This window comes from Alligator mississippiensis, chromosome 9 (assembly GCF_030867095.1).
Source record: "Alligator mississippiensis isolate rAllMis1 chromosome 9, rAllMis1, whole genome shotgun sequence".
In the NCBI taxonomy this organism is placed as follows: Eukaryota; Metazoa; Chordata; order Crocodylia; family Alligatoridae; genus Alligator; species Alligator mississippiensis.
The window spans coordinates 3,815,986-3,831,655 of record NC_081832.1 but is presented as its reverse complement, the minus strand read 5'-3'; the positions used below and the strand labels follow the sequence as shown (position 1 = coordinate 3,831,655).

Here is a 15,670-nt window from a genome sequence, read left to right as displayed (position 1 = left end):
TTAAATATTTAGTCATTGTAGTGATCCTTTGATGTTCCAGGCTGGCAATGTTAGGCATAGAAACCAGGTGATTCAAAACCCAAACCAAGGGAGCGGGGTGAACTCCCACACCCTCAGGAATTTGAAGGTCAAAATTCACCGAATCGGGTTTTCTTTTTCGGGTCACTTGCAAGTCAGGAACAAAACCGTGAAGGCTGGGAGGAGGGTTTGACTTGCGAAGGCATCGGTGCAGCTCCCATGAACCCGGCCCAGTCACCCTGCCCTCGGAGCTCAGGTACTCTCATACCATTAGATATCCACCAAGATAGGGTTCCCCGAACACGGAGCAGCCCTCTCTTTGCAAAAAGGGAACAGGGTGGCCCATGGTTTCAGACAGCCCCAAGCGGGTACAGTATAAGCCACTTCAGATGACCACGGGTAAGGCGGGCAACCGTTTCAACTGTCCAGATGGCGCTAACCATTTGGCAAATTCCACTGGTTTTAAGGTGAAAGGCATCACTTACGCTGATAGACACAGACTTCCTGGTCACTCCTGCAGGAACCTCATCAATGCCCCTGAAGTCGGTACTCCGAACTCTTCCCCCCCTCCCTCAGCCTCTGCTCAGCTGTTCACACCTCATTAAGGCTCCTTGCTACGCCGAGCCCTGAACAGGGATCTTGAAACCGAAAGGACAACCTCGATTTCTGGGGTGCGACGGCATAGCAGGCACAGAGGGTGAGATGGGTTAGATTAGATTAATTCGTCCCCCACTCAGCAGGGTGGGCAATATTCTGCTTGCCAAACAAGCCTGCTATGCCCAGTTTAGACTGTGTTACTAATGGATGTCACAAGTGCATTTAAAAGGGAGGAGAGGGGGTGGAAGATTTGTCCATTCCCCCCTTCCCCCAACCTTTCCTGGATTTGAACTTGGCAGCCTGAGGAGCTCAGGTTTCTGAACAGAAAGATTCGTGCATAATTCTTTCTGCTTCTTTGCATCCAGGCAAGTTCAAAGGAATCCACCCTCTCTTTCTTTAGCCCTTCTGCAATGAGAGCCGGCCCCCAGGTTAGCAGCCCGGATAGTTCGACAGCGAAGGGATGACTATCATGAACACAGAGTATTCAGCATGCACAGCTTGGAAGAGACGTGTGGGGTACTTGTCGGGTTTCCAGTCTCTAAAGACGGGGGCAGGCCCCTTCTTTCCAAATAATCAGCCCCTACCAGGACAACTGATTATTTTAGATTACCCAGTCACAGCATGAGTACCTGACATCACTGCAAACATGACCCCAAATAAATCCAGATTAGATGCACAGATTTAAATATATATATATATATATATCTATATCACAAAGGGATCGATTTCTGCACTCCATCTATTGGTCAAGCTCCCACTTAATTCAGGAGAAGCAGACTGGGCATCTCAGCCTGTAGCTTGGAGATGGTCTTTTAAACTGCTTGCTAGGGCTACTCACACTGTCTAACTCATGCTGGACTGTGTAATCTGCTGCTTTAACTCCACAATCCCCTGAAGTCCTTGTGATTTTTTTTTTTTATTCTCTGATTTCAGTTATTTAAAAAAAAAATTCTGCCCAATCATGTCTTGAAAAACACAAAAGGAAAGGCACAATTCTTGCCATAGATGCCTTTGGATAGTTGGCTAACCATGGATAGGAATCCCCATAGTCATGGCTAAACCCATACATTTCTCCTTTTGACACTGCAATCAGAAGACAAAATAAGCAGAGACAAAATGCCACAGTAAATGTTCAGCCTGATTAATATACAAATGATCACACCCCATCGCCCTCCCTGAATTGTATGCCTTTCTCCGCAGGAGGCGTGAAAACAGTCACACTCCTGCCCTTCCTCCTTTCCCTGAGGCTGGCAGGCAGGGCCTGGCTTTTATTTCCACTACGCAAGTACAAAGCGGCCTTTTGAGAGAGCGATCGTAGCAAATCATGCCGCATACGTCAGCCATCAGGAAGTGAAAACTGCCCCTGCTCCTGCACTCTCACGTCAGATCCAGACGCCAGGCTGGCCAGGCACGCAGCCCCCAAAGCGGCGTGCAACCCAGCCACCTTTAGTGAGCCGTTTCCAAAAAAGTAGCAAAATCCCAATACGCTTTGTAACCCCCTCAACCTGGACTGCGGGCCACAGAAAAATGAGCTGACGTTTCCTATGAGCTGCCCGGGAAAAACGACGTCACAGCACTTGGTCACAGATGAATGAAGACAGGTTTTGGTGTCGAACAAAACAGAGAGATGGCAAAGGAAAGACATAACCCATCTCCCAGCTGAGATGCTTCCATCAAGTACATAATAGTCCTAAAGGATTGACAAATAATGCTAGGGCACTGTGGGGTGAACTAGGGTCTGTATGGGATGCTTTCGGCACTGTGAAGAGGGGTGGATAGGTGATGGTGACTCTAATGCAGACGGTATAGCTGCTCTACTCATAAGGGAGCAAGGCTTTCTTCTCTTCTGTGTTTGCACGGTACCCATTGCAACAGAGCTCTGTCTCATAGCTGGGGTGCTTAGATGCTTCCTCAGTGCAAACAGTAATAATGAAGTCCCTACGGGATTGAGTGTTCAAGGCACCACATATGAAATCAGGGGCTTGCTACAGAAGAAGCAGTTGAGGACCTCGGTGTCATTGGGGGAGTGCTCACTATCCCACCACCGTGGTTCCCGTCCTCCACAGAGCCCCGTGCGCTGTGCTGGAAAAGCAGCCCTCATTTCAGAGACCCTAAGAGATGCCTCTTAGAGGCAAATCACTTTTTGCTTTGAGGTGACAGGGATGAATTTTGGTACCTGAGGACTTTGCAGCACGTCACAGGCAGAAACGGAGGATACGCGATAGCTGGGCTGGAGGTCTGAGATTCCCCGAGGTCCGAGCTGTACTGCAGGACGTGCCAAATCAACATTTTTATGAGCAATTAGGAGTGAAATAAACTTGCAAAGGGGCTGTTTGTGGGATGTTAATAAAAGACTGCTATCATTTTTAACTTCCCAGTGCTCTGTATTTCCAGAAAGCTGGCACTTCCTTCCTCATAGCTGCGAATGAATGCACATTTGCACATCAGCCATGAGATCTGTTATGCACATCCTATTAAAAGGAGGATGAAAGTTAGCTTTTTGCCAGCCGCAGAGTAAAGGTGCTGTGTTTAGCCACATATCTGAATGCTGTATGCCCGACTTGAGGACGTTGCAGCCGGTGTTATGGTTACTCAGGGTAGGCGAATAACCATTAGGCACGTCACTTATTGGCTAGGATTCCCGAAGTGAGACACATGCAACAGATTCACTTTAAAGTTAAGCAAAGCTAAGGACCAGATGGCGATGTCCCTGTACACGCTGAGTAGCACCAGAAGGTCCCACTGAAATCAGTGCAAGTAAACGTTTGAGGGTCTAGTGATCACTGATGAGGAGGCCTTATCACACAATGAATTCTGCAGAGAAGGCCACTGCTGTGTACTCCTTCCCAAAGCACAGGAACAAAAGGGCTCTCCATAACATTACAATGGAAATGTCTATCACCAATGAAGGGGAATACTACTTCAAACCAGTGTGTTAACCTGTGTAACTCACTGCTGCAGGAGACTGTTGCCATCCAAAGAAAAATACCTATTTGACTAAGAATATCATCTATGGTGACAGATGCACTGGCTAGGATAACATTAACAAGAACTATCAATCCTCAGACCTCATGAGAGATGCTGGGCTGGGTCGAAGCAAAGACTTCTGTGGCACAAGAAGATGCATTCTGGGGGTTTACATTTTCTCTCTGAAACAACCAACATCTGATATAAGATAATAGATTTAGCTCGACTTTTTATCGAGGGACAGAAATTACCCAGGAAGTGGTATAAGCGATGAGAAATTGTTTCAAATCTGTAACACAACAGAAGTTCAGTGCACATAAACCACTTTCATGCTGGCTGAAACCGGTTTAAGATAAACCTGGATGGATGTAGTATCAGACTGAACTGATTTAGGTGAAATCGGTTTATTGAACTTCTGTCCCAGAGCTCCTCCAGATTCAAGTTAACTCACAGTCCCCCAGCACCCCAGGATGCTTTGCACCTCCCCTGCAACCTGCACCCCCTCGCAAAGTGGGCGGGCTAGCCTTGGCCCAAGTTGTCTGCTCCGTCCCAGCACGGAGGCATGCTCTAGCGCCCCCCGGCTTCTGGCCTGGGCCACTGCAGGTACGTGGCTGCATTTCTGGAGTCAAAAGCAAACATCTGTTCAATCTACACCGCTTAGACTAAGCTGCAAAGACCAAACTGATTCAGCCTCAGGCTTTTTGACTGTCTGTACTTAGCCACAGAGTGTAATCTCATCCTTGTTGAACTCAGTAGCAATTAAGGTAAGATTTCACCTGTTGGTCTATCCCAGGAAAGCACTTGCTGGGCTTTGTTCCTTGACAATAATACTTGATTCCTGGACTATTGGATTAGGGGCTATATTCTGTTTAATGGTACAAGTCTGAATTTCAAACCAGGAAGAAATAAGGTCGTAAGTGTGAAAACATGATCTTGGTGATTAGTTTTATTTGGCAGCTTAGGAGGACTAGGAAGGTTCTACATTTGCAAAGCGAAGCTCAGAGGAGATAAAGGAGAAGGCGATAAAGTAGACTAAAAGGAAAGCTGGGATGCTGATCCACTTTGCCGGCACCTTATCTGTTGATGCATCCTCGGCTGGGTTTTGTGCCAGCGGAAACCTAAGTCTGCTTGTGACTTCTCAAATTGAAAGGTGCAACAGAAGGAGCACGTGCCCATGTGGCAACATGCGTTCTGTCAAATGCCAGCCTCTAGCCATGCACCCAAATGCTCCTGAACTGGAAACTGTGCTTAGTTAGAAGTGTAATTTTCCTCTTTCTAATGTATTTAGACGTTAAGCTATGCTTGGTGATGTGGGATGGAAGATTAAAAAAAAAACCCATGGGGATGATCTTGCTGGTTACCCAAATTTTGTGCATCTCCCTCCTTCTCCAGGAGAAGATGAACATACGACCTGCAATCACGGCCATGAGGAACCGGTAGAATACCAAGCCCCTGACAACTTTGTTAGCTTGCGTTGGATGGAAAATGGGGAAAATGTGCCCCCTAAATTATCTGCATTTCCCCCCCATATTTCATTAGGAAACATGTTGACCCTAAAACTTCCCAGCAACTCTATTTAATGACAGGCTTGGGAGAATATTGCACCTACACATTATTCTACTACACGGCTTGATGCAAGTGATACCTCTGCCCAAGGTCCTTCTGCCATATCTGCTTACAACATCCTCTGCTTTCTGCAGTAACATTTGGGAACAAAGCCTCAGATATGATGAGGGTGATCTTTTAATTATACTGGGCCCAATTAAGAAGGGTTCTTTACTTGTATGAAACTCCTGCTGAAGTCAGTGTTTAAAGACAATGCGGTTTGGTCGGAGTGTATAATCAGGAACTGGCCGTGCAAGAAGAGCTAAAGGGATGTATGTCAGGAGGCATTTGAAGCTGCTGCCAAAGGACAGCCCCTGCACACTACAGGACTTTGCCCATACCCCCAAAGCAGAGGGCAGGGCATGTCTCATAAGACAGTGGTTTTCAAAAGCATGTGAATACCCACACTTACAATTCAAAGGGGTGCGCACCTCCATTCAAAATTGTTTAGGGGTCTGCAGATGAAAAAAGGTTGCAAACCACTGTCCTAAGACAATGCCCTGGCTGAAGATATCTGGCTGAGCATGCTTTGCTTTGTGGCTACAGGGATTGAACAAAAAGGCAGGGACAGGGTGTGGGGTCTTGGGTGCTGAAGGATAAAGGGGAACGGAAGCAGGAAGCACTACAATACAGTCTTTATTATTTCAGCTCTCTGACTTTGGCAACAAGCAGAGGAAACAGAGGCATAAAACAATCCCCTTTTTCATGTGTACTCGACAAAGATCTGCTAGATACCCAGAACTGATCCACCAGCTTCTGAGAGCAAATTTGTCACCATATTTGATACCACCATAGCCCTTATAGACTCATCATCCACATAGCTACAAAAATATAGCCAAGGTACGCTGGAAAGAAGAAAAATATGATTTAAGGCTCAATGTTACATATATACATGGTACACAGACGTATCCCAGAGCAGAGACCAAGCACGTAATACCTACAGCATTTGTTTTAATGGCATCACACACATGGTACACGCACATATACACGTAAAGCATGGGAATGGCATGTTGGCAGTGATACAGACCTTGGCGATGGCTCAGGCTGCTGCTCTTTCCTTTAAACAGAAGCAATAGTACATTAGCATGGAGTCAGGTGGGGAAGGATGCTGTTGCATTCACTGTTAAAACATAACGAAAGGACAGAACCAAACAGTACAGCTAAGTGAGGAGGATGGGAGGGAGAGCAGGGAGCACTTGCTTGTGGGGCTCAGGGCTGGGTAGGGAGGGAGCTGTAGACTCACAAAACCTTGGAGGAGACGCACGAGATGGAGAGGGTTGAACTGTGGCCGTGCAGATCGCTACAAAGCCCCACAGCCATGGGACTGGCAGGAGGGTTTCTGTTGGGCCTTCCTTCCCGTGGTGCCTTTGAGGCAAATGGTTTGGACTCATGCTCAGGACATTCATGCCTTTCCACAAACTTTCCTTTCGCCCCCTTAGGCGTGGAGCTGACATACGACATGTCCTTCCCGAGGCTCCTCTTGCCTTGTGCATTGCTCTGCCCTGCAGACGTGGGGGTGTGAGCTCCTCCCTCTACACATCAAAATTGGCCTGGTGGAAACTTGGCAATTCTGTGCTAGGGTCTCAATTGTTTCTGAGCCCAGCCTCTCCCACCCACGTCACCGGGGGCTGCACGTGCTGCAGATGCAGCTCAGGAAAGGAGGAAGGACTTCTGTCCCTCTGAGTAGGGACGTGCCTGATCCAGAGCCCTGGATCCATTGGAGGAGTTCAAGCTGAGATCCAGAGGAGGGTTTGCACAGGGACTCTGGATCCAGCTCCTCCAAATGCTGGTGGATGGGCAGGTCTGACCTTCACCCCTTGGACCTTTGGATACTCAGTAGTGACCATTACAAACAACTGAAGAATGGCATGAAATGAGCTTTGAAGAAAGCCCCATCCAATTTCCCTGGTCAAGCAGACATAATCTAGGGGCTGGGGAATATAGCACAGGCACAGGCACACTCCCAAGCCCCCATTGCTACTTATCAGCAAGTTAAAAGCCAGGCCCAAACCAGGGATCAAATACCTCCACAATCAAATACGTTAGTCAGACTTGTTAATCAGCAGAGGCTTTATCAATTATATCAATCATGATGCACTCCCTCAAAGCCCAAAGCTCTCCAGCTCTTTGCTCGGTCTGGCTAGCAAAATACAGTCTTTACAGATGTCCCTGTCGATTGCCCTGGGACAAGCCCTGAAAAGGTTCACAGGATAGAAAAGACTAATTATTTATCCCAGAACATTGCAAAGTATGTCTGAACCGTCATCCCGGGATTGTATCACTGAAGTGTGGGTGTTTTCAGCCACTCGCCAAACCCTGATTGAAAGGGCGATGTGTGTGTGTGTGTGTGTGTGTGTGTGTGTGTGTGAGCATCAATCCTGGGATAAACTTTATTCTGGGATAAACTTGCTCCAGGGCAATGCAGTGTCTGTTCCTATCCTCAGAGGGGTGGAAACCAGGAGTAAATCCACCGAAGTGGATGGGAAGTGGATATGTAAAAGAACAATCAGGCCCCATTTGTGGTCTCTACATTGAGTAAGAATGTGTGTGCATCGCCTCCCCTCCAGTTTGGGGAAGCACAGGTCTCCAACATGCCCTGCTACATGCTCCCCCCCTCACACACACATGAAACCCAGATCTGAGGGGGCAAAGCTTTTCTGGAGGTACCTATTGCTAGTCTGGACATGGCTTCACTCCCCTCTATCTGGGTTGGGTGAATGAAAGCAGAAGCAGATATGCAGGGCAAGGTTGAACGCAATGCTTTCCAGGAGTACAGAGGTCTGCAGAGTATAGACATATCCTCAAGGGATCGGCTCACGGCCAAAGAGAGATGCAGCTTTCGACTGCTGCCTGCATCCCCAGCAAACACCAAAGAGGAGATGATGTTGGGAAGGACTTGGGAAAACAATGTGCAAGCAGCTGACACGGGGACAGGGATGCAGCGCGGGGGTCCCTGTGTGACCCCAGTTGCTACTAGCATCCAGATACACCGAAATTCTCTGGAGCTGTCAGCGTACGAAAGAAAGCAAAGGGACAGTTCTCCAAACAGGTGGGTTCAGAGCTGTCCTAGCAATGTTGCTAACCTGAAAGTCAATCCCGATTTGCTCTTCAGGTTCCTCAGCAGTTCCAGCTGGTTCAGAGGCGGGATGAGTCTAAAGCAAGAGAACGAGGACAATTAATAATGACATTCAGGCCAAGACCACCCAGCAACGTCCCCTCCACCTGCCGCCCCACACTTTTAAACCAGTGTAATCTGTCTCATGGCCTGCAAATCTCATGGGGAGAGGATGTCCAGGGACCTGAGTGCTTGTAGTTCCCTAAGGCAGGGAACGAAGGGGAAGGGAGAGAGAGAGAGAAATATTGCTGTAGCTCTAACCCCCCAGAAGACAAGCAGCTGCCAGGGTTTCTGAGCACAGCTGTTTGGGGCAGCAGCTGTTTACTGCCTGCAGTTGAGCTTTTGGCCCTGCTTTGTTTGGAGGCCAGGGCTCGGGCTGTGCATTAAGTGACACGTCGTGCCCCAAGTCTTGGGGGTGCAGAAGAAGTCAGTGCACACGATCCAGGGCTCCCACATGCACGACTCTGCTGGGAGCTGGGGTGGGATCAGGGGAGGAAGGGATAACACCTCCAACGTGATTTTCCTGGTTGACTAAGGGCCCTGAGAACTGCAGGGAGCCAGAGGCGCTTTCTTAAGCTTCCCCAAGCAAAATGCACAGTGCAGATTTGAGTTGGGCCTGGGCTGCCTTCTTCCTTAGCACGCAGCCAAGGTTTCCCCCATGCTCATGATGGAAAACCCCCGGACAAAAAAAGGCTGACCCTAATTGCCCCGATCACTGCTTAAAGAAATGACCCGCCTATCTCCCTGAAATGACCCACCGATCTCCCTATGTTCATCCTGAAGCAAAACCCATGGGGTGGAAATGGCACAGTGGGTACTAACTGTGCTGCCCCCCTTTATTCCTGGCTTTTGGAGGAGGAGGAAAGACGTTTGAGAACGGTGCAGGGCACCGAGAGTACTATCGCGCTCCGCAGTATTATTAAACTCCATTAAACCAGGAGCGGTCGGGATGTGGCTCTATCAATATTTGATAGTGATATTCACAGTCGAGTTGCCAGCTGACGGGGAAGTGAATCAGAGATGTCAGAGATGCCTCCTGTCTTTTCCCTGACAACAGCCACATTTAGCTGGGAAGACCAGGATCCACTTAAAAACCGGCTCAGGGTCTAGACGTTCAGGTGGAAGGGGTGACAAGGCTCATCGTACTGCCGCTGTCTTCCCAAGCTTTGTCAGTCCATTTTAGGCTGTGAAGTCAGCCCCAAAATCCCTGTCCCTGTGCTGGGGGGTGCTTAATTTCCAGAGTCAGGCTCTGAGAGAGGACCAGAGGCTGGTGCATGCAGGAGAGCTACACTCTCCTGCTCCAGGAGCATGCCACACACTTCCTTCGGTCGAGCTGTTTCATTCGGTTTAGCTGGGCCGTTGCATCGGCATCCTTTTCAAGGGAGATGTCTTAAATAGTTACACCCTTGCTCATAGCAGCAAATGGGCCTGGGTCGCTGCTCACAGCTGGGAGAGGCCTGTTGGGATCTCCTGGGCTCTGAAAGCAGCAGAGCGAGGCATTTATGCTCCTCCATAGGAGCTGCTTCGCCTGAACGCCCTCCTTCGCAGAGTGCCTCCGTCTCCTTTGTTCGTGCTCCAGACAAACATGCCGCTCGCATCGAACGGCTGTGATCTGATGCTGCAGAGCCAGCAAGGAAGGGGAGGGGGCTGAGCAGCAACAGAGGCAGCCCTTCTCCCCATCTGTTCTGGTTCAGGTGCTCCATCAAGCAAGAAGAGCAAGACCCCAAAGGTATTTCCTATATCTGCAGCCTCTGTCTGTTTGGGATATGAACTTGCAGCATTCAGATCCCAAACTGGACCCTATGTGACAGGAGGTGAAGGAGAGTCTAAGTTTGCTGTGGGTAGGAGCAGAGCTTGACCATCCTCATTGCAAGAGGGAAAGAATGACGAGCACTTGGACTTTCCGCATAGACTGGGATCACCAGTGCTTCCCAGATAACGGGGAATGAGAAAGATGAATGAGCGCCTCTCACAGAAAAAAAGATATATATTTTTTTGCAATTTCCTAGTTAGCATAATAAAAAAAGGATCATTTCTGAACCCAGAGTTCCAGATTTTTGCATTTCTCACAGAATAAGGCAAGAGCTAATGGTGCACACGTTGTTTGTCGGGATCGCGAAATCATCTGCAATTGTCCTTAACCGAACACGTACAGTTGAAAAAGGACATCAGTTTTGCAAAATCCACAGGTAGAGGCACAATTATCCATCGGCATATAAAGGTAATTTGGCCCATGAAGGATTCCCAAATCCTTTGCTTGGAAATCTAAAGGCCGGCCCAAAAAATAGGCTTCAAAATGTAGCCTTGGCTTCTGCTGATGATGAACACACATTTCTTTTCTAAGCATCAGCAGGAGGTGATCTCCCACCTGAAGGACAGCACACGCTGAAGCCGAGGAGCTGATGGCATCATGACTTCACTCAAGCTGTCATGCCATGGGGTGAGGGTTTAATCATTATTGCCACTCAGGCTGGCTGGGAGGTTTCTGCAAAATCCTTCCAGCTGAGCACAAATCAAGCACAAGATGCCCTCGATTTGTAACGGCAGTGCTGCGACTTATTCTCTTTGAGGATTACTTTCGGGAGATCCAGTAAAAACTCTGAGGATGTTTTTTTTTTGCTTTCCCCAAAAGGATAAGCAAATCGGCAGGAATCCAACTGACACACTGAATCGGACCTGGACAGTCAGCAGCTCAATCAGATCCAGGACATGGAAATAGTCCCAGTGGACTCCTTTGCCATAGCTGAGCACTGAAAATGGTTGCCAGATCCTGGGCCAGGGTCAAGGGAAAGGCTTCCAAATACCAGCTGCTGAATGGGGCAAGGAAGCTAAAAAAACGAGGGCAAATACACCCGCATCAGTGTGTATTGCAATGCAACTGCGGGCTTTGCAGAGTGCCATGAAACTGCAATGCAGTGCAGCTGCAATGCAACTTGCTGGGCTTTGTAGAGTTTCATGTTAAAAGGCTGCATCTCAATTTCTGCCCGTCTGAGCCTGGGCGAAAGGGCAATTTGTGAAGTGAGTGCTGCTGCATTTTGCGGGAAGATTCGGGGAAGGAGCCTTAGCCAGGGGGTGGTTTCCATTTTCTCTCTCTCTCTTCCCAGCATAAGTTTCAGTCATGCCGAAAGGAAGCACATTTCTGTTACACAAACAGCTTACCAAGAAGAGCCACATAATACAGCAATAGACACAGTTTATGCTACTCAACACAGCAGTCTTCAAATTCCTGCCTGCTCCAGGTTTGGTCTGTACATGTGGCTCAGGACTTCATAGCCTCATACCTCTCCTTGAATGGACACACCTGCTCTTGCCGTTACAGCACCAAGAAACCCACCACCGACTTCAGGAGTTTGCTGCCGTCAGCAGAAGCAGCGTAATTTTGCTGGTACAGGGCAGCACAAATAATACGGCCGCGTCTCAGAGCCGGGACAGGAGGGTGCTCATGCCCCGAAACACAATACCATCACACAACACAACACAGGGGGGACAGCTGTACGACACAGCACGTGCGTGCACACACCCACCGATGGAGTCGGTGTGAATTGCTTTGTAAAGCGGCCGTCATAACGTGAGAGAGAGATTGTGAGGGTGATGAGGAGGAGTGGGAGGAGGCATGGGATGTCAGAGCTAGGTGGGGACCGCTTCTTGTGGAGGAAGATGGGACAAGGGCAGACCGAGCTGTAGCAAATCCAGTTTCTAAGAGGAGCCAATTCCCAACCCTCCCAGTTGTTCTTCCTTTGCATTGGGCCTTTCTCTTGGTGGGACAGAGGCTGCAGTAACCCGAGTATTATGAGCCCAATCGTAAAGCTTGTATTCACCTAGGGAGTCCTGCTGCTTTAAAAGAAATTAGTGTTTGCAAAAATACTCAAATCTGTTCTAAACCCTAATTCAGATCCTGCGTCCACTTTTCTTGGCACCGTTGCCAAGTGCAGCCATAACCGCAGACACAAAACCCAAGACCGGCTTAAGGCTCAGTGCAACTTGGTCCCAGTAGCTGCATTGGGTTGCTTCATCGACACTCCCCTTAGCTTCAGCAAAGCTGATTTCCAGAGACTATACAGGACTTATTCCAGATCCCACTGAAGCCCACAGTTATGTTCCCCTTGATTGTAATGAGAGCAGGAGAAAAAAAAAGAGTAATTTTCCATTCCCTTACACCAGATAAAAGGCCCGGTTTTTTCCCCCAAATCAGCCTTCCACCTTGTGTAAAAATGAGATAGACTTTGAAGGCTGTACTTGCAATTTATTGGGTGTGTTGCCTGTAGATTAGCTGCAGGAGCAGAACCGCGATGGCCCTAGGCTGTGACTAAAAAGCTTGTGACTGCTAAAATGGAGGCCAGGCTTGAACATCATGCCTTGAATCAGATGCACTTCAATGACCCCCGTGCAGCTCATCTGGACTAAACCGGTCACCGCGGAGAGCAGAATCTGACTCCCTGACCTCAAGATACCAGACGACAAATAGAAAATCACGCTTGCCTTTCTTAAAATATTTATCACCCCTCGTGATGCCTGTCAAATGTAGTGTTGCTCGGATTTGGACATCCACTACGCTCTGCAGCCTCTGGGATAATAAGATTTATAATAATTCTTATGGTTCCCATATATATACTGTAAATCCTTGCAGCCAGGGAGATCCCAAGAGGTTAAATTCACTGAATGAATTATTGATCACAGATAGCTTGCTTGCCCCTAGCATCGACTCGCGGGGAAGACTGACGCTGAGTGAATCACCGACAACCTTCAAACACCCTCCTGAGACGGAAGCGCCCTCCAAAAAAGAGGGCAGACTGCCCCCGTTTGAGCAAGGACGATCATTTTGGTGCAATATCTCTTTAGGGGTAGTTGTAGCTGCTAACACAAGGAGTGGGGTATGTAGGAGTGGAAAAAGGAGGAGAAAAGAGTGGAAGGGAAAAGTGGAAATGAGAGAAGGGTGTAGAAAAGGAGCAGAAGAGCAAGGGGACGGGTTCCTGGCGCATGAATTTGAGGATACGTGTACCATCCTTAGCAAGTCGTTGTAAGAAAACCAACCCAAACGGTCCCCTCTCGTCCTTCCTTTGACTGTCATCTAGATGCAGTTTCCCAACACGAGTGCAAAAGAGCTAGGCTGTTTATGAAGATGCATGGAATTAGCTTGGCGGGGATCTCCTTTGGGCCCGGTTTGGTTTGGATTGGTTTTTAAATTTGACCTTTGGTCTCAGCAAAGGCGCTCAGCAAATTACAGTCCCAAACGAAGAACAAGGAGTGACATGACACACAGCGGGAGGAGGCAGATTCACATGCACTTCATACCTGGAGGCCCCGTACGTTTGCGTTTGCGTGCTTGTCAAGTGTTTTCACCAAAGAAAACCAACGAGATAAGAGAAAGAAAAACAGTAAAAGAAACAGAATAAAGAAAATTAGCACGTGAGCTCCATGTATTCGAGTCAGCAGGGGCACTCTGACCTGGGCTTACAGGTGGCTGGCAAACCCAAATTGGCTTCCACTTCCTTAGCTGCAGCAGGACTAAACACCGCGGCCTCAGCTGCCCCGTCTCCACTAACACCTGGTTTGCAATTTGCTCAAAAGGCAAAGGCAGGTAAAACAAATGGGAGGTGGGGAAGACCACCTTATAGAGACGTCCACTGCAAAAAATCATTACCCCTGGAAGTTTTATCAGCAAAACCCTGGAATTGGGTGACAGCCAGAATTTGAAACATTGACATCGTAAGTGATGTCGCTCTCCAGAAGCACATCTTTTGGGTCTGCCAACTGCCAAAACAGATCTTCACATATAAAAATCCAGCTATAGGGCCACTGATTTTTTTTAACCCAACAAATATAGAAGGCCTATGCCAGAGATACAGATGTTTTTAAGATCAGGGCACGGTTATGCTTTGTGGTGCTGAAGGGCACTGTGCTTTGAAGAACTGGTTAATAATGCACAAAAGTTAAGGACAGGTAAGTGTGTACATATGCATATATAAGTGTCCATGCAAGGTATTTATGTTACAGATCCAACATGTGCATGTACCCAGTGGTCTCCTGCATGTCTTAGTTATATGAGATGTGGGGCTAGGTCTACTGCACTGAAGCGCATGATGTTTCGGAGAACCGTGATGTCCCCGAGGTATCCAGCCAAATTTCCTTGTGTAAAGCAGGATGTCTTTTCTGGAATGACATCAAGGGATACGTAAGCCCATGTCAGCAGGAGCCCTGTGACAGCCCGTTCATGAAGATTAAGCAGTACTATGCGAGCCGAAGGTGTGTCGATGCCAACCTGAGTGCTTTGGGCCAAGGTAGAAGAGACCTCAAATTATCTGCTCCCCTGCCAGCTGAGGAGAACATCGTGTCCTCCTACCCACCTCCAAAACCAGCCTTTTTCATCAGTTGTGTTGTGGCAGGCCTAACCCAGTGCCCACACGTGTGACATGACATCGGCAGCTGACATGCCTTGTTGCACTGGCCAACTTGAAACAACGCAGGAATCCCTTAGGGAGGTGGGTTGAAGAGGGCAGATGAATATTGTGCCTCTGTGCATGATGAGAGTCGCAGCCAGAACATAGAGTTAACCCTTTTATTTTATTTTTTTAGGAGTTTTGGTGAGTTTGGCCTGGCAGGTTTCAAGATAGGCTGACAGGAGCGGCTGTACGTTAGAGAGGGAACCCCGCGTGTGTCAAATCGTTCCCTGGCACAGCTGCTAATGCATGCATGCAGCATCAGTTAGAGGATGTAGCCCAAAAAAATGAGTGTACCTGGCACGTTACCCAAGGGTGTTAAAAGACCTCGTTCAGATTTTTGCTTTCATTAAGCTTCACGTGGGCACGTATCTAATCATGCTTTGCATGTCTACGTGATGGACAGAGAGCAGCTGACAACCATTTCTGAGTCCCCCCCAACTCCTGTCTGAAGGGAGCTGGAATGATCCCCTTATAGGAAGGAGAACTCTGTTGCAAAGAGATAACCCTAAGTGACTTTTGCAAAATCCCCACCTGGAGTAAAGACAAAGTTGAAGAAAAACCCCTGTTCTCCCATGCCCAATACTGTTTCTGTAACCTCCAGACCCTATGCACTCCCTTCAGCATTGGGGTGGTGCATGGGTCTTTGTTCTACCAGCAGCATGGCTATGTTTGGAAGCTGGACTATAATAGAGCCCTGTGAAGCACTACCGAAGTGTAAAACAAAGATAGGAGGTGTATCTGCCATTTGGAGACGTTCACATCCAGACCCATTCTGTGGGCCTTGCCATGATTCGGGTACAACATGGTTTTCTTGTAACGGGGCTATGTCTCTGGGGTGTGCCAGTCAGTGTACCTGCGTACTGCATAATAATCAAACCGTAGGTTTCTGCAGGTAAAATGTGACGGGGAAGGGAAGAGAAATCCTCCC

The 15,670-nt window shown here is 48.3% G+C and overlaps 1 protein-coding gene across 2 annotated transcripts in view; it reads right to left on the bottom strand.

Moving 5' to 3' along the window:
• The window catches only part of KCNQ2 (potassium voltage-gated channel subfamily Q member 2), a 107,202-nt gene that overhangs the window by 36,090 nt on the left and 55,442 nt on the right, over positions 1-15,670 (bottom strand). The window contains exons 9-11 of one of the 2 annotated variants that reach the window (XM_059713193.1): positions 13,595-13,624; positions 8,271-8,339; positions 6,215-6,244 (exon numbers count right to left, since the gene is read on the bottom strand). In XM_059713193.1, coding sequence (XP_059569176.1) covers positions 6,215-6,244; positions 8,271-8,339; positions 13,595-13,624 — 129 coding nt within the window. The remainder of the gene's footprint in view (positions 1-6,214; positions 6,245-8,270; positions 8,340-13,594; positions 13,625-15,670) is intronic. The other variant, XM_059713194.1, reaches the window with a different exon arrangement.